Genomic DNA, 24229 nt, shown 5'->3' on the forward strand with positions numbered 1-24229 from the left:
GTTCTCTTCTGAGCGAGCGGCCAGACGAGACCCAGGCACCCAGGCACCCAGGTCTAACGGGGAGTAGAGTGAGTGAGACCCCTCCAGCCAGCCCACGAACACAAGGGAGCTCCTGTGGAACAGGTGCCGTGTCCCTCCTGTCAGCACCCGGACACCCAGCTCACTTGGTTCAAAGTGAGTGTGACCCCTTCCAGTCACCGCAGGAAAATAGGGGGCTCACAGGTGACCCCTCTTGTCAACACCCAGTTTATGGGGTATAAAGTGTGTGTGACCGCTTGACCGACCACTAGAGCGTCGACAGCTCACAAGAAAGAGGGTGCTGGGACTCCTCCTGTTAACGCCCGGACTCTTAGCAGAGCACAGGGTGAAGTGATACTTTGTGACCCCTCCTGCCACCACCCAGGAATCCTGCATCTCACAGGGCACACTCCTGCCAGCACCCGGACACCCAGCAGTTCACTGGGTTACCTCCTGCCAGCGCCCGAGCACCGGGCGGCGCATATTGTGTAGGGTGTGGTACCCCCGCTTCCACGGTGCTGCGAACGAACACAGGCGCGGAAACGGATGCGCTGCGGGCAAGACCCCGCGTCAGACTGAATTTACAAGTCCGAGGTAAGCAAGCTATTTACCTAGTAATTTATAATTATATGATATGAATCATTCTCTACAAACAGGATAGCTCACCGCGCGTGGTGATTCTCGAACTTGTAGTAAATTCTACAATCTTTGGTTAGCATCCCGAGTACAATACACCTATTTTATAATTATTAACGTGGACGTCACCCTTGCCTGATTTATTACGATCGTTTATTTAAAATTAGTGTTTATATTCACCAGGACAATCACAGTACATTGAAATAGCCATCAAAGCTAGTTTAACTGATGGTAAATGTTTCTTTGACATTTTCCAACTAATAAACAGCTGTTCGTCTCCTTCGATGTACACATTTAAACACATTTCCTGAAAATGTTGCGTAAGATATTCATATCTTGAAAAGAAAACTCTTCGTTTTCATAGCGTTGCTCAATATGTAGGAACGAGTACTGACAAAGTCAGTTGGCGTGGCTTTTGCATAGTGTATTTCCATAGAGAAAATCAACATCTATGTACGCATTCACAAAAAGATTACGCAGACAAGCACAACCTCGTCCAGGCACCATGCACCCAGACAAACATGCAAGCACCTACGAAGACACTAACAAGCTCACCAAAACCACGCACACATACTTAATATTCATTTCAAAACAGTTATAGATAGCTGTAAAGGTAAACCAATAGGCATACAGATCGACATACTGATGCCAATATAAGCAACAGATGTACAGTCACGCGTGAAAAGATATATAGTCAGCTATGAAGACATACCAACTGACATTCAGGTACTCATGAAACTGAGCATCAGGCGAATAAAACACCCAGGCGAAGGGACCAAAAACAAAAAGGCGATCATTTGCATTCATAGTAAACATAAAGAGGCCACAGCACATGGACCAGCAGAGATACAGGCATTCATGATCACAGGCCAAAAGTCATACCGGTACCATGCATACTGTTATACAAGTACACACTATTAGAGACTAACAGGCACAGAAACAGTAGTGGACAGAGACCAGAAGACAGTTAAGAACCCAAACATAGAACCACTGATGTGTGCATCTTCGCATAGACACACACATATAGTATACCTACCAGTACTCTCACGGTCATAGACAGTGGTACACATTAAAACATGGACGGTGAGGCGGACATATGGATGAATAGATGGATCTATGGTTGAAGAATGGGTGGATGGATGCATAACCACCTCTGGTAACCTACAGTCTTAGTCTTTACCCTTTTGAGGAGAAAATCACATTTGAGGAAAACAATGGGGGGGGGGGGAGGAGTCAACGCCCAGTCAGTTATCTCTCTAGCGAAATTATTGAAAGAGACATGCAAGTCAGCACAAAGTCCGCTGCGCTCATAGACCAGCAAACACAGACATTATGCAATCAGACCAACAAAAATAGAGGCACCTGTGCACGTAGACCCATACACATAATCATCCATGTAACACATTTCCCTATGTAGCTCACATTGTCATCCTACAAACATAGATAACACAACAGTTCCAGAAAACAGATACAGCCACACTTGGGTGGATGGATGGAGAAAGGAGGATCGTTAGAAGGACAAAGGGGCAGACAGGCAGGGGAACATATTTAGATAACCCCCACTACGGGTATCCATGCACATGAGAATCAGCTCACCTACAGACGCATGTGCATACAGTCCATCAGGCATGAAGGCACTCATCCAGACACACAGTAACAAATATACACTCTTCAATTCACAAAGAACAATAGGCATTCAGGTATCCATGTCCAGAGACCAACAGACGTTCAAACACGCATGTATGTAGACCAGGATACATGCAGGCACCCATGTACACAATCCAGAAAACAAACGTGCACCTGTGTCCACATTCAAATAAACACATATGGACCCCAGCACCCACATCAGTAGTCAGTCACTGATGCACAGAGACCAATAAGTATAAATGAAACCATACACACAAACCAACCGATATACAGAAACCAATCCACATACAAACACCCATATAAAGACAGACAACACTCATACAGTTCCTCTTGTACCCACAGGTGTCTACACCCACAGTTACAAACAGCTATTGTATACACGTATAGAAAAATGGTGACATCAATGAATGGACAGAACAATGCACAGATTGGCAGGGTGGGTTGATGTGGGCAAGTAAATGAGTGCATAAGTAATGCTGGAGTGAGTCATGAATCATATTCACATAATGTTTTGATCTCTGTGGAGGAAACCACCATTTAGAAAGGAGTGGAATGTGTAGCATCCTGTGTCCAAATTCTTTGTAAGTCTGAGCTGGTGTCTGGAACGCTGAGCGTGAATGATGTAATAGCATGTTAGCATGTGGTCTGCAGTGGAAGCTAGGCGTTACAAACAGTTGGAGGGAGGATTGGGCCCTGACAGACCTACCTGTTGCTGCTGTACTCTGAGGGCCTAACGTGAAATAAACTTAACACTTACCTAAGTGGCTCCAGACTCTTGTATGAAGACCCTACCCTCTAACTTCAACACTGAGTGAACAGCCCTTCAGTCATGGACAGAGAAATGAGATGTTGCAGTTCACAACACAGTGCACTCAGCATGCCCTTCCATGTCTGACTGCCTTGAGACAACCATATAAGGCTGCAGTACTTGCACCTCACATCCATATATGACATAAATAGGGCTGCCAGATTGCTTTATGAATGCTGAACGGCACATATCAAATCGTAGGATTTCCTTTAACAAATCACTGTTATCAGGTGTGTAGGTCCAGTTGAACAAACTGCAAGTGCAACTGGCAGAGTGCGCTAATGTGTGAAATGGAAGCCCAGGGTTAGCAATAAGTTTGACGTACATGCAGTGGCGACTGCCATTGAACAGGGTGGGGAGGAGGGATAAAACATTTTTTAAAAAATAAAAAAATCTGTTTCTTCCGGATACAGGTTTGTCTCCTCCGCCGTCCTCGTCTGGGAAGTGCACAGGCTCCCAGACTCCCCTCAGCCAATCACAAAGCTGCTGTCACCAGCATGACAGCAGCGTCACGATTGGTATGAACGGCCCGCTTCGGCGCTCATAGAGGGAGTGACGCTCTGTGCATTTCTCCACACAACTGTGCAGTACAGCCGGGAGGAGAAATGCAATGTATGCATGTGTGTTTGGCCGGCCCAACATGGCCGGCCAAACACATAAGCGCACTTTTGGTGCACGAACCACTCCACCCTCCAATCCCCTCAAGCCCCACCCTAAACTGGCTCAGCTGAAAAATAAAATGATAAAAACGCTCCGTTGTTATTTTATTTTTCCTTCTGCTACCAGCAGTGGGGTGACGCTCCTCCATATTAGTGGAAGAGCCGCCCCTGCGTACATGGGGCAATATAATAACCCTAGCTCTGCTGCAGTCTGAATCTGTTAATGTTATCAAAACTTACATTTGGTGCTCATAGCGTGAGCAATTTCAATTAAATCTGTTTTCTTGCACTTGAAGTAATTAAACATGTTTCCAGTAGCCATTTTGTAACAGCCGAAATGCAAAAGGGATACTTTATACACAAATTCATTTTTTTTCTGCTTGGTACTCGTATGGTTTCATTAGGTAGTGATTCGTTTTTCCTGCTAACAAGAAGGGTCTCTTTTGTTAAAAAGAAGTGACTGAACATAAGAGAACTTTCAGTTAGCCTGGATAGTGATCAGAAGCGACTGGCGATCACTCAAAGTAGGGGGGCAAAGCTACTGCCTCTTATTTGAATGGGCGAGCAAAACAAGCGAGCTCTCTTGCCTTCACGTGTTTCAGGTTTCAAACCTGAAAAAAGGTTAACAAATAGGTTAAAATAGAGAATTTTCTAGAAGATTTTCACATAAGTTTTTTAAAAAGCAAATACTCAGTCTGGGTGCCTATATAATTTTCTAGTACCTTTCTGGAGTACCAACTAAGCCTGACCTTCCTCAGGTCACCCTGCCCTACGATCATTTTAGGAAAATATTGGCAAACTCGAGCACTTTTCCAGCACTGTTTTCCTAAAAATTGTCTCAAAAGTCATAAGTGAAAAGGGATGTTTAGCAAATTAAACTTTACATGGTCTTTCATTTACCATAGCATCAATCTGCAATTCTACATTTCCCTTTTCCTTCCCACCAATTTCAAGTAGACTGCCTTTCACAAGTTATAACTGAGAATCTCCTTGAAGATGGCTGTGTGTAAAAATAAAACAACTGCACACATCTCTCAATCTCAGGCAGGATTTACAGTAGCAGATCTAAACACCTCTTGCAGACTCATGCAGCAATGCTATCACTCAGTTTACGGAAATGCAAATTTTACAGATTAGAGTTTCAGAAAACAGTATGATTGCGTATCTGCATTAGATATCTATTTGAAAATGGATCATTTTATACTCAAGCATCACTTGTTATTTTTTGGAAATGCACACACATTTTTATATCAAATGCACTCAGCATTTTTGACCAATAAATGTGATTCATTTAATCAAAACTTTATAATCTGTAGTAAATACATGCTCAGTGCCCATACAGTTCTATCATTTCTATTAGGTACTCACATATACTGCTGCCACACACATAAACTTTGCCTGACATGCTCATCTATCAACATCTCATGCCTTGGCGCCTAAGGGAGGAATTACCACTATTTTGATGTGGCCATCAGTATATCAGGGGTCACTCTAGGAACCACCACACCATGTATGTTACCAGTATGCCAGAAGTAACTACCAGTAGGCAAGGATCACCATTTAGCCCACTGTGTGCACCTCACATACCTCAGAATGCTAAAACATTTTCCTTGGGTGGCCCCAAAGTAGACCAGTATTCCACGTGCCAGCCTTTCACCCAGTTAGGGCAACATCCTGCCACAGATGGCCTCAAGATGTGAGGCATTGCTCCTAATAGTCCACGTGTGGGCACATATATTAATGGCAGCAACATGCTAGGAGTCAGTCTGCACAATTGCTCATTTGTAATACAAAAACATGAACACACACAAACACGCACTCAAAAACACACACACACACACACTTGAGTGCGTTTTGTTCTCACTTCTCAGCTGCCTGTGGAGGCCCTGCTTCATCTCCGTTAGCTGCTAGTGTTCGATGATTCCCCCAGACAGCCTCACAGCTCCCTTCCTCTCCTCAGATGTGAGCAACAAAAACCGGCACTGCACTGAAAGGGGAAACGGAAAGCTGGAGCTTGCACTGTGTATTACAAATTTGACTTTATGATACAGGGTCCATGTCGATGCATGCACTGCACAGGCTCAAGCTTTATCGCACCACAGTTTCCTAACTCACTACAGGCTGGGGAGGGCTCAGTGAAGTTCGCTGATCCAATTCAATCCTGTGATGTTTTGAGAAAGGGTGGTGTGAGGCTGCTTGGTGTGTAGCCCTGGACACTGCAGAACTGAAGCCTAACGCATCTGGAGCTTTTCTAAAGGGGGATGCTGCTGCATGTCATCGGAGGGGTTGGCACCTATACTAGCAGATGCTAGAGACCAGGAATGTGATTTCGTCAGCCTTAGAAAATAGATCTGATGACTGATATATTTGTCATCAAATACATGCTCCGGCCGTCTGTGGTAAAATGGGTGTTGTGTGCAAACGTCCAGTGCTGTTCTTTTAAATATAGGTCCACTGTTACACAGCTGCGGTAAGAGGATCTGAGCTGGTATTATGCAATCACTGTTGCACAAGCATGTGTACTTATGTACATGCTAAAGGTCTGCTTTCTAATATATGCACACAGATAGCATGTCACAAGTGGGCCCTTGAATAAACTGATAACAGTGTCCTGTGCAGAGTTATAATTTATTTGGGCATTCAAAAAAATACCCTTTTTATTTTGGCTATATTGTGAGTCTGTAGTGCTTTACTGTCATTCCCAAGTGCTTAACTACACTCATACTGTTCATGAGATCTGCCCCAAAATAACCATTTTGCACTGACTCAAATTAGAGAAAGTGTTTTTGTCTCTTTCCATGGGTAGTCAAAGGTGAGAGTGCAAGTCTAATATTTATTTGGTCAAATTTACACTCTTTCATGTACCTTAGGTATTGCAGTACTTACTTTTGTCAGCCCCTAATGCGATTCAGGTTTACTTTACTTGCCAACAGATAGATCAGAAGTCACCCTCACAAATTAAACCCATTTCAAGGGAATTGAACATGTTTACAGAAAAGGAGAAGGGTGGGGACAAGATCTGTACAAGTTATTTACATTCACAATGACTGACAAGACTGGGCATGTCTTTCCCAGAAAAATAATAGTGGAGCAGCCAACCATTTGTCCCTATTCTCTTCAGGATTTCTGTAAAGAAATGGCTCCCTGTTGCAGCTACCCCCCACTTTTTGCCTGATACTGATGCTGACTTGACTGAGAAGTGTGCTGGGACCCTGCTAACCAGGCCCCAGCACCAGTGTTCTTTCACCTAAAATGTACCATTGTTTCCACAATTGGCACACCCCTGGCACACAGATAAGTCCCTTGTAAAAGGTACCAGTGGTACCAAGGGCCCTGTGACCAGGGACGGTCCCTAAGGGCTGCAGCATATGTTGTGCCACCCTAAGGGACCCCTCACCTAGCACATGCACACTGCCATTGCAGATTGTGTGTGTTGGTGGGGAGAAAAAGGCAAAGTCGACATGGCATCCCCCTCAGGATGCCATGCACACAAAATGCTGCCTGTGGCATAGGTAAGTCACCCCTCTAACAGGCCTTACAGCCCTAAGACATGGTGCACTATACCACAGGTGAGGGCATAGCTGCATGAGCAATATGCCCCTACAACTACAGTGTCTAAGTCTATTCTTAGACACTGTAAGTACAGTTGTGGCCATATTAAGTATATGGTCTGGTAGTTTGTCAAAAAGGAACTCCACAGCTCCATAATGGCTACACTGAATACTGGGAAGTTTGGTATCAAACTTCTCAGAATAATAAACCCACACTGATGCCAGTGTTGGATTTATTAAAAAATGCACACAGAGGGCATCTTAGAGATGCCCCCTGTATTTTACCCAACTGTTCAGTGCAGGACTGACTGGTCTGTGCCAGCCTGCTGCTGAGAGACGAGTTTCTGACCCCATGTGGTGAGGGCCTTTGTGTCCTCTGAGGCCAGAAACAAAGCCTGCTCTGGGTGGATGTGCTTCACACCTCCTCCCTGCAGGAACTGTAACACCTAGCAGTGAGCCTCAAAGGCTCAGGCTTTGTGTTACAATGCCCCAGGGAACTCCAGCTAGTGGAGGTGTTCGCCCCCTGGACACAGCCCCCACTTTTGGCAGCAAGTCCAGGGGGAGATAATGAGTAAAACAAGGAGGAGTCACCCACCAGTCAGGACAGCCCCTAAGGTGTCCTGAGCTGAGGTGACCCCTGCCTTTAGAAATCCTCCATCTTGATTTTGGAGGATTCCCCCAATAGGAATAGTGATGTGCCCCCCTCCCCTCAGGGAGGAGGCACAAGGAGGGTGTAGCCACCCTCAAGGACAGTAGCCATTGGCTACTGTCCTCCCAGACCTAAACAAACCCCTAAATTCAGTATTTGGGGGCACCCCAGAACCCAGGAAATCAGATTCCTGCAACCTAAAGAAGAAGAGGGACTGCTGACCTGACGCCCTGCAGTGAAGACGGAGACGACAACTGCTTTGGCCCCAGCCCTACCGGCCTGTCTCCCAACTTCCAAGAAAACTGCAACAGCGACGCATCCAACAGGGACCAGCGACCTCTGAAACCTCAGAGGACTGCCCTGCACCCAAGGACCAAGAAACACCCATGAACAGTGGCTCTGTTCAACCCTCTGCAACTTTCTTGTAACAAAGAAACAACTTCAAGGACTTCATGTTTCCCGACGGAAGCGTGAGACTTTCTACTCTGCACCCGACGCCCCCGGCTCGACCTGCGGAAAACCAACACTACAGAGAGGACTCCCCAGTGACTGCGAACCCGTGAGTAGCCGAGACGACTCCCCTGAGCCCCCACAGCGACGCCTGCAGAGGAAACCCAGAGGCTCCCCCTGACCGCGACTGCCTGTAACAAGGGACCCGACACCTGGAAACAGCACTGCACCCGCAGCCCCCAGGACCTGACGGGCCCGAACTCCACTGCAGGAGCGACCCCCAGGTGACCCTCTACCTAGCGCAGGTGGTGGCTACCCCGAGAAGCCCCCCCTGGGCCTGCCTGCATCGTTGAAGACACCCCGGGTCTCCCCATTGCTTTCAATACAAAACCCGATGCCTGTTCGCACTCTGCAACCGGCCGCCCCTGTGCCGCTGAGGGTGTACTTTCTGTGCCTGCTTGTGTCCCCCCCGGTGCTCTACAAAACCCCCCTGGTCTGCCCTCCAAGGACACAGGTACTTACCTGCTGGCAGACTGGAACCGGGGCACCCCTGTTCTCCATTGAAGCCTATGTGTTTTGGGCACCTCTTTGACCTCTGCACCTGACCGGCCCTGAGCTGCTGGTGTGGTAACTTTGGGGTTGCCTTGAACCCCCAACGGTGGGCTACCTTGGACCCAACTTTGAACCCTGTAAGTGTTTTACTTACCTGTGAACTTAACATTTACTTACCTCCCCCAGGAACAGTGTCCACTTTTAAAATAGCTCATTTTTGTCAAAACTGTACATGCTATTGTGATTATTCAAAGTTCCTAGAATACCTGAGTGAAATACCTTTCATTTGAAGTATTACTTGTAAATTTTGAACCTGTGGTTCTTAAAATAAACTAAGAAAATATATCTTTCTATCTAAAAACCTATTGGCCTGGAGTAAGTCTTTGGGTGTGTGTTCCTCATTTATTGCCTGTGTGTGTACCACAAATGCTTAACACTACCCTCTGATAAGCCTACTGCTCGACCACACTACCACACAATAGAGCATTAGAATTATCTCTTTTTGCCACTATCTTACCTCTAAGGGGAACCCTTGGACTCTGTGCACCCTATTTCTTACTTTGAAATAGTATATACAGAGCCAACTTCCTACAATTTCCCTTTGAAATTTTTATGTGAGGGAACCCGTTTGGGAGTGGCTCTTAGAGAGCTACTGGCTTCTTGAAGTCCCCATCTTGAAAAAACCCAAGATGTTGTGCAGGAGTGATGGGTCAGGGGTGGAGCGAGGATGTGTCCTCTTTGGATTGAGAATAGATGTCCACTTTCTGGAATTTTCCATCCCACTTAAAAATCCCTGACCCAGGGATAGACTTTGAGAAGAACTGGAACTTGAAGAACATGAGTACAGGCAGACTACTTATGGATGATTCTTGGTCTGGAGTGAAGCGCCTGTGTCTCCAGAGTCGGTGGCACTGGCCCTCTGTCTTCATCCAGGATTCTTGCCAGGGATTCTGACCTGCGCTTCCAAGGACACAAATGGTCCAACAGCTGCTGCAGACAAAACTGTAGTTGGTTAAGTAAATTTATACGGAGCTCCCCGATCAACGTTCCTGAGTATCCCTATAGTTCACATAAATCTAATCAACTGTTGCATGATTACAAATGCAAACAATGCTAAAGGATGCCATACTAAGGTTCCATACCACACTAATTCCAATTACATACTTATCATTCTACACTGCACCCTGAAGGAGAAGGATCCCCTGAAACCTCTGTGGACTAGCCCTCCGGAGGGTATTTATGGAGAAGGACTTTTCGGATTCATACTGGACAAATAACCACTTGGCCTACAAGTGACCAGGATGCTGTGGAACCTAAAGATTGCGGGTATGGAGTGTAACCTGCCTTAAAGGCCATGCAGTACTACTAAAAGAAGTCCCTGGCTAATGATATTGCTAGGAACCCAGGTACAAATGCATGGCTTGAGATCTGCATAGCTCCCTCTGCTTGAAGGATGCAGCTTGTTGCTGGAGCTTCAGTAGAGGTTTAAAAGCAGGCTAGGTGCTAAAAAGGGCAAGAAAGCAGGCCCTTAGTTCTCCCCCATCAGAGGGAAGGCAGTTATGAAACAGCTCTACAAGAAAATATCAGACACTTAGAGGTCAGAAGGCCAAAAACGAATACTTCTGTTGGTTTTAGAGAACCACCAGAGGCAAAATGCATCAAACCCTATTCTTCCAAATCCAGCTGGAGGAGCTTGAGATATATTTATTGGTGTTTTTTAATCAAGGAACCACTGTGCGGTGGGTCCCTAGTGTCTCTTGGCTGAGATGCTCTGCACCTCAGCTAGTAAATCCATTGACCCACCTCTGGAGAAGACCAGGGCCAAATAGGACCAATTGTAATTTGTAGTGTTCCCCTTGCGCCCCCAATCACGGCATTACCCAGTGCAGCTCCATACACTTCTCAGAAGGGCAAGCACTCTGGTGGATTATTCAGGTTGGAGCACAGTTTGTATTCCAATACTTCTGGTCCCCCGGGTTGGGTCAGAACCCCAGTGATGCCTCTGTGAGCCGCTGCCCCTCCTCTCAGGGCCTGTGTCCGGGGGAGAGTAAAGCACACCTGCCGACATCCCACTGACACCGCAGCGCAGACCCAGGAGCTGGGGGGCAGAAGAACTGTCAATCTCCCCTCCCCAAAACGTAGGTAGGCGGGTAGGAGGAGAAGTCTGCTGACTACCCTGCCACCACCAGAGGAGTGTGCCAGAGTGAGACGGGAGCCAGTCTGGCAGTGAGGGCTTGGGCAACAGCATGGCCTAAAGGAAGGGCTACGTGGGTGTGCCACACGTGGAAGAAGGAGCTTCCAGTACAGAAGGTTGCAGGGTAAATTTGATTTGTGAGACCTGTCTCTAGTGTGTGCCCCCTGTTGGTTGTGTCGCCCCTTAGAGGGTGTCAACGTTGGTATTTCCGCCTTCCATTCTGTCTGTATATATTTGTACGTTTATGTGTAGTGTTTAGTTGTGTGTGGTAAAGTATTTTCCTTTTTATAAGGCAAGGCACTAGCTGTACCACAATTTATTAAGTGTTGTTTGTTGTGTTGCTGCATGCAGAGTCTCTAGCTCCCAACACCCCCCGTAAATAGGCCCTGGACTGCTCTACCTCGCTCCCCTGTGAATCAAGTGCTAAAAAAGCATACGTAGCTCCCAGTTATGGGTTCCTCGATTAAATACTCCAGTTGTTATAATTGAAGCCTAAGACCTCCTGGTAGCTGTGGAGCCTTCCAGCCCAGATTCCTGACATCAAAACTATCAGTCCTAAGAGCTGTTAAAGGTTCTGGAGGAGGCTAATAGCACCTAGTTAGTAAACTAGTAGCGCCTTCCCACACAAATGTTCCAGATTCTGAGAAACTGTATTGTTGTGTCTCATCTTTTTTTGTTCCCTGAATCCTGATCGGTCCTAAAGGTAAAGAGGCTGTTAAAATGTGTGCTGTGCCATAACTGGGACGATGAGCATTTAGTCCAGTGAAGAGAAGAGTATGATCGGGAAGGCGAGGCGTCCTTTCTACCTCACTGCTGTCCGGTTACAAGATAATGAAGACTATCCTTTGGTGCCTCCTTCATCCATTCACGACCGTCGTCAGAGTGTCGCACATCTTCATAAGAGAAAGGGGACACAGTTTATACATTATTTTAAAGTTAAACAAATCATTAATTATTTAGACGTCGGATTGGAATTTTGGCAACATTCATTTGCTCTGTAAAATTAATTCCATATTTTTATACTAACACTTAACACGGATATGCATTGATACCAGCTAGGTTTCCCAGCTGTGGAACGAGCTTCATTACTGCACACTAAACTAGCCTTGTGTCTACCTGGATATGCGTTTGATAACTACAGTTGAGGATTATCGAAAAGATGTTCATGATTGACTGATTGTTGATCCTCTAAGCTCTTTATTTATTTTATGTATTTAAAGTGTTTACTGTCTGAGGGAAGCCCTTCTTTGCCCTGCAAGGCAGACCAAGTGGACCTATGTGGAACTGGAAGATGAAGCGGTCTGCTTGCTTGTCAACATATTGGCATGAATTCCCAAAAGACCAATAAGAAAAGAATTAAAGCAATCCAACAGCTGCCCTTATGATGTATATTTTACGTATTCAGATTTTATTTGCATTAAAAAAAAAAAAAAAGATTCAGGGTACCCAAGCCACGCTTATATCTATAATTAGACAAGAAATTACCTTGCAAAAGGCATCTATCCCCAGTTTTGCTGTTGGTCCACCTCTGTTGTTCCTGACCCCTGCCCCGGTTGGGTCTCCTCGCTCGTTACAGAGAAAGATGCTCCTTAATTGCGATATCAGCCATGGCCAATCAGACATCAGTGCCTTAGGTTGATAAAACCATAAAAAAAGACTGGATTACCAGGTGAGGGATGTAGGGTAACGAGGGGGGAGGTTGTAACCGAGAAAGGAGACTGGTGTCCATGGGGTGAGTAATCACAATGGTGGTTTGGCAGTAAGCACATAAAGAGTGTGAGGGTTTCAGGTGGCACATCTAAGAGTAATTATCCAGCTTAAAACTGACTTCTCGTGCACGTATGAGTGCAGAGTCTCACTGACATGGGAATACCTTCATCTGGGCATGTTTAAACCATGTCCCCAGTGACAGGTTGACTTTCTCGATTCCATTCTTTTGCTGGCAGTTCAAACCCTCTCTAGAGATTGCAGTCCTCTTCATCTTCAGAGATACAGCCAGCTCCCGAGTATCCTCCCTGTGCCAGAAGATGTGTATTTTATATGCATTACTATACACAGCTTGCTGGGAAGAGAATTTCAGCCTGTGTTCTCACCACAGAGTTTAGAGGTTGCATCATCTTTTGTCCCTGTTGGCCTGGAAGTGCCTCTTTTCTTTATTTTGTCCTGTTATCTGGGCACCTTCAGCATTCTATCCTTCAAGTTGCCATCTCACAACATCTCCCTGATTGTGTGGACCGATTCCCAATGACCAATCTCAGTTTTAGCTATTTTAAGGGATAGCACCCTTGTTTTTGCTCATAGACAGACTCTCTTTTCAGTTTGGGAGCTCCTATGGTACATTTCACCAAATATCCTCTCACATTCCCCTCTCCCATCTTCTTTTAATGGGATCTTTAGTATCTGTTTGTTCTTGGCCACGCCAGCATGCTCCATCTCCATTCTCATATCAGTTCAACACTGATAACTTCAGTACAGCTCCAATTCCCTCAAATCCGTTGGTAAGTTCAGTTTGTAGCTCATTCGTTTGTTAAGTAGCACCTTTGACCCAACCTTTGTTGCAAGGCTGTCACGAATTTGTAAAACTTGTCACAATGGACTTAGAGATTTTTCCTGCAAGGACACAGTGGTGGGCTTCTCCCAAGCACCACCCTCCCCATGTTCTCTTCATCTTTTATTTCTCCTTCTGATTCCTCCTATTAGGCATTGCCTCCCAGGGTCCAAGTTTGGGCAGCATCCAGGTTTGTAGATCAAGGCAGCAGCCTGCCCAGGGCTGGGTAGGATCAATATCAGGGCATGGGGCCAACATTCTGTGAATGGAAGTAAATCACACAGGACCTGATTTAAATCCTGGCGGATGGCCCGCAGATCCGCCAGGGCAACAGAGTACATTACTTTGTTGCCCTGTGGAAGGACCTTCACCATATTCATAAATGATCGCCAGACAGGTGGTGCTGTTTAAAGCAGCAAAAAAACAAAAAAGTGTTTCATGCAGTACAGTGCAGCAACCATATTTGGCATGTTGTGTTGCAAGAAGGGGAAAGGCCTAACTTTTGGCAGTGCTGCTTTCTTCCTAAGTGCTGATGCCCAATTTGACTACACTGCATCATATTGCAAAGGTGTGTGCTTGAGTCTAGTATGTGTTTTGTACTGGAAGGCTGCTCTTCCAGCAGAAAACCCTATGCTTAGACTAACAGAAAAACTTTCCCCACTTTGCATGTATGCTTTAAAGTGCAGCTCACATGCAAATTAGAGGAAGGTTGGGAAAAATAAAAATCTTCTACTGCTTTGCGTTAGCCTCAAGGAGGCATACAATTTTAGCACAGTGCCCTGCTTTCAAATGTTAGAAGATAGGATGTTGCGTAAAAACAATAGGGTATATTTAAGTAAAGTGGCACTGCACACAGTGCAGCACCACTTTTCTTGCACCCCCTAGCACCTCCCTAATGCCACCATGTGTGCGCCGTATTTAGAATATGGCACACCATTGCTGTAGTTAGGGGACTAGTGTCATAATTTTTGACTCTAGTCCGGAGCTTTGCAGGATTAGCATCAACATTTTTTAAGCTCATCCTGCAAAGCTCATTGAGGCCCACTGTAATCAATCGTGTGCCTCCTTTTAACGCCTGCTCTGAGTAGGTGTTAAAAGTGTCATTAAAAATGACGCAAAGAAATCTGTTAGATTTCGTTACGCCATTTTTCAGCCCCCCTAACAGGAGAATAATTTAACGCAAATAGTTACAAAGTATTGTGCCACCTTCTAAACATGGCGCAGGGAATTTGGCCTCGTTAGTGTAAAAAGAAATGACGCTAATGTGGTGCAAAGAGGTGCTAGGGGCTGTCAATTATGCCCCAATGGGTTGTTGCGTGGGTCTGTCCACAGACCACCCATGGGAGGCCCTTACCTTTACGCTTTGACCAAGAACAAGTGAGAGAAAAGAGACAAAAATGAGTAAGGACAAGGAAAAGAAAGGTAAGACAACTATGGCAAAAGGAGAAATATATAAAGAGACAGAAAGTGTAGGATGGTGGAAGAAAGTGGCTTGAGGAAAAATCAAAACCTAGGCAGCCTTGGTGTTCGGCAACCCCGGATTTCGGCTACAGAATCTTAAGAAAAACTTTGGGCTCATGCACTTTTCTCTTTTAAAAACTCAGCACTGAGTCATAGTATGTCTTGCATCTTTTATTGTTTGTTCATTCGATGTAGAACTGAGAAGGAAGTACATATTTCCGCTTTTGAGAAATTTCAGGCAATGTCGCAATGTTTTTTTTTTCCTGATGTTGATCTTAGATAATGGTGCTTCGAGCTTCTTATCTATCTGGTTTTAAACTTCAGTTTTCTTCTTAGCTATTTGTGATATGGCTAACAGTCAAACAACTGGAACAAAAATTGAACGCTAATTTATTATTGTGTCCTGATTGAGCAAACAAAGCTGCTGCCCGTGCATCCAACAGCTAGAGTGTATACAGGCCGGGCAGTGTTGGATAGCGGGATGGTGGAGACACAAACACGGTAAGGTAGTCCATTGGCCTGTACACTCAAATTAGTGTTGCAGGAGTGGGGCATCACCGTGGGTGCGACCACTCGTGCAGTTTCTATGTATGCAGGTGACAGATTGACATTCACGCACCAGCCAGAGTGCTACCACAATTACTGGGGGGGTTAGAAAGCTTTGCACCAGTGCTAATGAGCTGGTTTGTGGCCTAGGCCTCTGAAGCCATGAGGCAGGTGACACCTCTGTAGAATAGTTTAGAGGAGGACTTTAAGGTGGTTGAGGACAAGCACAACCTTCTGGTTTCAAGAAGGATTATAGAGAACTGGACAAGGTTAAGAGCACACTGAATATGTTTTTGATCAGTAAATTTGACCCTGGGTCTGAATCAGAGGTTATTTGGACAACAAAAAGAAAAGCCCATAGGTTGCTGAATCAATGATTATAGGTGAACATTAATAGGGAAACAATACAGACATTGAGAGACCCCGAGCATAATGTGATCAAGAATGATTGGGTGAAAGTTGCTATGTGTTTTTTTAAAGTTCTTTTATGACATTTTGTGAACATTGACAAAGAGGGCACCAACATGCGCCCATAACATATAATAAAGAACAGTAGAAGGACATTAGCACATCAGGTGTTTCTACTCACTGCAGTAAGAAAGCGACATGTAACACGATATCACTAGCAAGTTGATAGGATACATATGACAAATCCGTGTGGTCAGATGGTTTACTTGAACGTCTACTCTTAGGTTTCATTCTGTATATCTAGGTCATAATAATCTATCCAGCTACCCCATATCTTGCGGTACTTGAGGGGGCAAACCCTACTCTTATATGTGGCCTTTTCTGCCGCCATATAGAGGTTCATGCCTATTTCCCATTCACGCAGTGTGGGTATCTTAGGGGGCACCCCAATGCTTCGCTAGATCTCTTTTTGCTAGTTTCAGGCCAACATTACAGAATATTAATTTGATACACGGGCGATCTAGATCAATGGGAATGTCCAAAAACGCATATTTTGGGTCTTCTGGTATTACTGCCCCTATTACTTTGCCCAATTCTGAGAGGAGTTTCCCCCAGTAGGTGTATTTCCCTGGACATGTCCAAAGTGTGTGGAAGAAATTCCCTTGTTGTTCCCTACATCTTAGACACTCTGATGAAGTCGCTCTACCCATTTTAAATAATAGCGCTCTGTCACAGTATATTCGATGTAGGATTTTGAGTTACATGAGCCTTAGCCTGGACTTGATTGCCACTTCCTGTTGGGGCATTAGGGCTGCTCCCCAATTCAGATCTTCTAGTTCGTTCTCCCATTTTACCTCTTAGCTTTTGGAGGGTGTCAGGCATATTGTTATTAATGGTCTCATATATAGCGGAGACCCCTTTTTCCTGTATTTCTCCCTGCAATAGCCTCCTTTCTAGGGGTGCGCAATCTGGAAGGTCTGAGGGTATATTCTCTGCTCCCCATGCGTGTATGAGCTGCAAATATGTATAATGCTGCATGTCATTCAGTTGAAATTCTGCTTGGAGTGATGAAAACGGCATCAGGGTACCTGCCTCAAGTAGATCGCCTAGCCTAAAATTATTAATGTAATCCCATGCAGTGAAACCCTTCAACTTCACAATTTCTTTGAGACCATTCCCCACCCATAGCGGGGTTTCACACATAAGTTTCTGTGCCCACCCTAAGCATGTTGTCATCTTATTCCAGGCTTTAAGGGTAACTTGCGTGGCCGGTAACAGGCACACTACTCTTCTACCCCCGTAGAGATAGTGTTACTAGGGGTATGTTTGAAATTGGAGCCTCCCTAGTGCATAAGTTGGATGGTCGCCCTCTGCATGCCCCCAGTCGTTTATGACAAACAAATGTGAAGCCCAATAACAGACCCAGACATCTGGAAGGGCTATTCCCTCATTTTATGAATTGTGCTGCAGAGTTTGGAGGGCTATTCGGGGGTGGGGTGAGCATTATTCTATAGCAGTTTCCTCAGCACTTCATCAATCTTAGCAAATACCTCTTCAGGAATTCAGTAGTAGGTGTTCTGGAGGACATATAAGAATTTCGGGAGGATAATCATCTCAAACATTGCGGGTCTGCTCATGAGTATGAGGGGGGTGCATTCTCCAATGTTCAGCATCTGCTTGGAAATCTGTGAGTATTCTCCGCACGTTGCAATGCATGCATGCAAGAAAATGCCTCTTTTATCATGGTTAGCCCCTACTTTTTGCCTGTTATTTGATGTAGTCTCAGTTCTAAGGTGCTAACCATGTTCCCTGGGCCATATCTCTTTCCCTAAGACTATTGTGATGCATTGGCACAATTGGCAACACCTTTAGCTGTTACTTTAAGTCCGTAGTAAATGGTACTTAGATACCCAGGGCAAGGTGTACTAAGTGTAGGCCCCTGAGGGCAGCAGCACAGATTGTGCCAACCTCAAGGGACATGTATCCAGACACACTCAGCACTGCCATTGCAGGCTGAGTGTTCTGATGCAACCCTAAAGTGCAAACTCGACATGGCACACAGCCTTTTCCACCTGTCCATTACACACTGCATCCAATATAGGTAAGTCACCCCTCTGGCAGGCCTTCTATCCCTAAGGCAGGATGCGCTATGCTGTATGTATGGGTATAGATGCATGAGCAATATATTGTATTCTTAGCTTCTGCCGCCAGGAGGCAGTGTTCAAACTCTTCTAATTACCTCACTGTTTTTTCCCTTTTGTATGCAGTAATATTCACACTTCCCTTACCACTGCCTTATATGCCTCACACAGAACTACCGCCAAATTCACCAAATATTTATTTTCTGTAAAATATAGTTCAGAAGCCACCCGAATCTTACTCAGGGTCACCTCATCTTTTATTTCCAAGGCATTCTACTGCCAATCCTTGCCAATCGTGCAGGGCTTTTGCCCCATAGCGATCCACAATGGAGAATGATCTGACAGTCCACTGGCAGACAGTCCACCCAGAGTACCACTCCCTCCTCACCTGCTGGGGTGAAAATATAATCTAGCCTCGAAGAAACCTTGTGTGTCCCAGAGTATTAGTGGATTCTCCGTCCTGTGTGTTGATGATGCCATAAGTCTGTGAGCCCCAGTGTGCCCACGAATTGGGCCAGTGAGGTGGTCTTAGTCGTTACAGCCAAAGTCCTGGATCTATCTATTATTGGGGACATTACGTCATCAAAGTCTCCCTCAAGGACATGTAGGGAGGAAGTAGCCTCTAGTAGGATTTCAGTTACTTTAGTGCGGGTAGATTGTTGGAGGCAGGGGGTGCATACATGCTAATAATGTTATTAGTATTACTCTATCTGCCCCAGAGGCCCTGGACCGCCACCTATGTCCCCTGTGGCTCCACCCACATCCTCTGTGTTTGAAAAGGGGGTGGTTTTCTGATCAAGATTGCTTCTCCCCTAGTTCCAGATGTGTACCCTGCATGTGCTAGAGGGGTATATTCTCCATGGGCCAGACATTGACAGTGATTCCCCTGTAAATGTGATTCTTGGAGAAGAACTACATCAGGTTCTAGGCACCAGATGTAGGCCACTACCAGTCCCCTCTTGGTCTTACTACCTAGTCTATTTACATTCCATGTGAGAAACGAACAGTGGCTGTGAGCTGGGTCAGTACCACGGACCATGTCTGCTGGATGGCAGATCGAAATTTATCAATGTCTTGCAGCAAGTTCCCTGCACATCCAATTGTCTCTTCTGCTGATTCAACCAACTATACACATTAGACAATCTCATCAATCAAACTCAAAAACGTCATCCCCGCTCCTCCCTCTCTATGAAAGTTGCTATGGTTAGACAGTTCTATACTTTGTTACATTGGAGTTGAGTCCTCCTTAGGATGTCTTTCTGGATCAACTCTTGTTTCCTGGGAAGCTCAAAGTATGGTCTAGGGGTCTCCTTAGGTGAGTGATCCCTAGGGAGAGTGATCTCTACGTTGACAGAGTCAAGATGCTATTATAAGCCTTAGCTACACTAAATGTGGATGCACAGATTCTTTTGAGGACGCTCTCCAGAAATCTAGATTAAAACACCTTGATCTGATACATTACGCTTAAATTGGGTATGTCAAGGGGTGCAGACCTTTGATAACACAAGCTTCCGTCCCTTGTTGAAAAGTCAAGCAAGAAGAAGAATACACCATTATTGATTTAGGGGGAAGCAAAAAAGCACTTTGACAGAGTGTACTAGGGTTTGTGTGGAAAGCAAGATTATGGGCAGGGAAAATGTTGACTTCTTTGTGAAACGACATCCTTAACTCCAAGATGTAGAAAGGAACCACATGGATCTGACTTTCCACCTGAGATTAAAAGCCCTGTGTCTCTTTGGTTACTGGGACCGATCGGACAGATTGGTTTTCAACTGTTGCCAGCAGATATATTCCTTTTGGATAGTTCCTTTCTTTTAGATTGCAAAGGCACATCCACAATTGGAAGGATAAGGGAATGTGTTTGTTGTAGGGTTTTGAGGAAAGAGTTTGGGGACAAGGGTGGTTGCAAATGGGTGTTGACAAATATTGAGGTATATGGACATGCAGATTTAACTTATTCAGCATTTCTCTTATGTTGAAATTAATACTTCTGCACGAATAAAATGCTTCACAACAAAAGTCAGCAACGCAGGTAGAGCAGAAGTAGGTTAAAACTAGAGAGTAACAGGTATGGCCAGGCACTTAAATATTTAGGAAAATGGTCAGGCTGGTAGCTATTTCTTCTCCAGATGTCTCTGCATACATAAAACTATGGACAAGTAATCTTACAACTGAAGACACTTCATGAAGTAACTGTGCTTTATTTTTCTTCTGTTCCTTTCTGCAGGTGGTACAGCAGCACAACCTTCACTCAGCTGATAACCCACATACAAAATAATGGCCATGATAACCAATGCCACCTCCACCCCAATGGAGGCCTCCAGTAGCTCTTGTCAGGTGGATTCAGAGTTCAGATATCTGCTTTTCACTGTGTCATACAGCCTGATCTTCATTGTTGGCTTCATTGCTAATGCCTACGTTCTTTGGATTTTTACCCACATTTATCCGACGCGCAGGCTGAGTGAGATCAAGGTCTTTATGTTGAACCTCACAGTGTCGGACCTGCTCTTTCTGGTGACCTTGCCACTGTGGGTCGTGTACTACCACCACAATGGCGACTGGATCATGCCTGGTTTCTTGTGTAACATTGCCGGCTGCTTCTTCTTCATCAACACCTACTCCTCAGTGGCCTTCCTAGGGGTGATCAGCTACAACCGACTGCAAGCCGTGACCCGCCCTGTGGAGACCGCCCAGGGTTCTGCTAGGTGGAGGGGCCTCTGCATATCTGTCACAGTCTGGATCCTGATCGTGTCTAGCGCCTCCTACTTTTTCTTTGTCACCGGAACAAACGTGGAAAGTTTTGGGTCACACAATGTCACCCGCTGTTTTGAAGGTTACGGTTCTGACAACAACAAACCAGTGGCAGTAATCCACTTCTTACTGATTGCTGCCTTCTTTATTGTTTTCCTGATTATAGTTGTATGTAATATAATTATTATTAAGACTCTTTTATCACAACCTGCTCAAATAAGGCAAAGTGTCAACGCAAAGACACGTGCCCTGAGGATGGTGTGTGCTGTCTTGGGAGTCTTTGTGATTTGCTTTGTTCCTCACCACGTGGTCCATGGGCCTTGGACTTTAACTGTGTTGCACCTATGGAGAGAGGAGGATTGTGCCTTCCGTCAGGCCCTGAACGATGTCCACCAAGTGACACTTTGTCTCATGGGTTTAAACTGTGTGCTGGACCCTGTCATCTATTGCTTTCTAACTAAAAAGTTCAGGCACCATCTTTCAGAGCATGTCAGGAATTTGACAAGTAGTCGGAAGTGCTCCAAACAAACCACTGAGACAGGTGTGGATGGCATGATACCACTAAAACACTGTGCAGTGAACTAAATTCATAACCAATTGCTGCAGGCATGAATATTTGTTCCCATGTATTCCTTATAATTTGTAGTAGTCGTATGCTCACACACATCCCAAGAATCCTTCTGGCCAAAGAGCAATGTTTGGACACCAAAAGGAAAGGTACTCTCCATTCCAGTGTGAAATAACTGCACTTAAAACGAGCTCACCTTATAAAAGAGGAAAGCACAGCACAGCCCACGCACACTAGGTGCTACTTTTTAGGGTGCATTTCCTCATTACCAATGACAAGCTGCTAGTGACTCACTGGAGGAGTAACATTGACCTTTATGAGGTAACCCTTAACTTCTAACGCTGTTTCCATACGGTAGAGAGGGAAGAAATTCGAGTCTTCGATTTATACGCTGGACAGGGTCAGAGCGTCAGCGGCAATGGTCTTCCAGGGCTATCTTTGCTGAGTGTGGAAATACATTTATTTGCAGACAATTGAACATAAATAATTGAAGTGCTTCCACAAAAGCCTTGATTCTAACTCTAAAATCATTTGAAGAACGTGGTGCGGCCTCAACAGCGGAAACAAAGGAGCAGATTTTTCACATGCAACCTTATAATGTATCTGTCTGTGGACACTTTTTATTGATGGGATTAGAGGAATGCTTTGTGTCCACCAAATGCACTGGCCAATGTCTGACTTATCTGGGAACAATGCAATGGAGCTGAGGGTTAGAGTTGAAAGAAGAAGTGAAGCATAACCTTGTGCCTTGGTGGAAATTCTAGATGAGCAGTTATACTGTGTGGGTCTTTGGGCATGGAATTCTATGAAACCAGAAAGGACATGCCTACAGGTCACTTAGCCGTATGAACTGAAATTAATACAGACCATCAGACACCAAAGATCAATTTATGAAATGTACTTGAACCCAACACACAGTATTGGACACCAAGGACTAGGTCCAAGATGCACCTGAAACCTATAGACACTGTTAGGCACCAATATCCAGGATGCATCTGAAATCACTAGACCTCACTAAGCACCAGTACCCAGTCTCAAGATGTCCCTGAAAGCAAAAGACACTGTCAGACACAAATGACCTGTTTCAAGAAGTATCCAAAACCAATAGTGACAGCTTGGGATCAGTAGCTAGTTTCAAGATGAACCCAAAACCAAAAGGCATCATTATGTCATGTTATGTTATGTTATGTGGCATAGTAATGGTACAGCACACAACAGCCTCTCGTAAAACTATAAACTATGCACTTGTATAGCGCACTACTCACCCGTTAGGGTCTCAAGGCGCTGTACGCATACCACTGTGGAACCCCTCCTGGCTTTTCCCTGTGAGGAACCCACTCCTGGACAGCCCCAGGGTGAAGCCAGGCATCCAAGCTCAAGGGCTGTTGTGGAGATTAAGCAAGCTATTGCCCAGAATTACAGAGGGGGACCCATTAATTAGATTAGGCACTAGGCAATAATTATCCTGTCCAAGGGAATGGAGCCCAAGACCCTCCAAGGTGGGAATGGAACCCGGGCCAGATCTCTGCATCAGGGTCTGCCTGCTCTAACCATTGTGCCACACTTCTCCACTGTGTGCTATCATAGACACCAGTAACTAGTTTCATGACCATAAAATTGATTTGTTGGATGGTCTTTGCAGTATCTCATCATGTGCAAAAAACTCACGTGCTACCAACTTGATCCAGTAAAAGATATTCACAGCTGACAAACTGGAATCCCCACTACGGTGGAGATCAATAGAGAGCCATCAGTTTCATACAATGTACTTAATTCAGTAGCAAACATTCCAATGGCAACATTTTAGTGAGAAAGGCCCTAGCAGGAGAGATAAAAAGAAACACACAAATACACCAGATGCTCTGTAAGACATGGGCCCCCAGACCTGCTTCTGTACCTTCTTCTTGAGCCTTGAAGGAAAGTTCCGGATCTACAGGGAGTGGTTGACGTTTGATTATGCGTGAGTAACCAGGAGCACCAGCTAGCTCAGCTGTGTGACCTTAGCATCCGAAGATGCGGTGTACAAGCAGCTGCGCACATTCTTGTAAAGACTAAATAAAGTGACTGAATGCTTCAAATTTGTGAATTGTCCACGTACCTAACTGTGTTAAAGAACTGCACCGTCATGTGCCTTACTGTGTGCAGATCTGTTGCAGAGCGCGTGGTGGTATTGGGGGCACTCACCGAGGTGTGGAGGAGGTCACTGGTGACTCCAGGTGTGCTGAGGCAGAACTGTTGTTCTACTGGGTGGGTGGGAGTTTACTTGAGAGGATAAGGTTTGGCCGTCACAAGAATACATCGCAAAGAAAACGGCTCGAAATAACGTGAAAAGAGAACGGATTAATGGGGAAGGGGAAGAGATATTGGAGTATAGATAGGGATAAATAGACCAGGGTTTAGGCAAAGATAGAGGAACTAGGGCGTAGCCAGCGGTAGGGGCGCTATGTTATAATCTAGGTAGAAGCTCTGTGGTATTGGGAAGTGTAGAAATACTAGGGTACAGAAAGGGGTGGTAGTACTAAGGTATCGCCAGCAATAGATAGCATCTAGGTACGCATATCAGTAAATAGAGGTAAAAGTTAATGGATATAGGCACAGGTTGAGGTACTATGCGATATGTAGAGGTAGCGATGCTAGGGTAC

The 24229-nt window shown here is 45.2% G+C and overlaps 1 protein-coding gene across 1 annotated transcript; it reads left to right on the forward strand.

The window, feature by feature from the left end:
• PTAFR (platelet activating factor receptor) lies at nucleotides 1–23665 on the forward strand. The gene is made up of 2 exons (XM_069225112.1): nucleotides 1–612; nucleotides 20496–23665. Exon 2 carries the CDS (start codon nucleotides 20546–20548, stop codon nucleotides 21602–21604), a length of 1059 nt encoding a protein of 352 aa, XP_069081213.1. The 5' UTR covers nucleotides 1–612; nucleotides 20496–20545; the 3' UTR covers nucleotides 21605–23665.
• The last annotated feature ends 564 nt before the right edge of the window (nucleotides 23666–24229 follow it).

The sequence above is a fragment of the Pleurodeles waltl genome, chromosome 3_1, assembly GCF_031143425.1.
Source record: "Pleurodeles waltl isolate 20211129_DDA chromosome 3_1, aPleWal1.hap1.20221129, whole genome shotgun sequence".
NCBI classification, from domain to species: Eukaryota; Metazoa; Chordata; class Amphibia; order Caudata; family Salamandridae; genus Pleurodeles; species Pleurodeles waltl.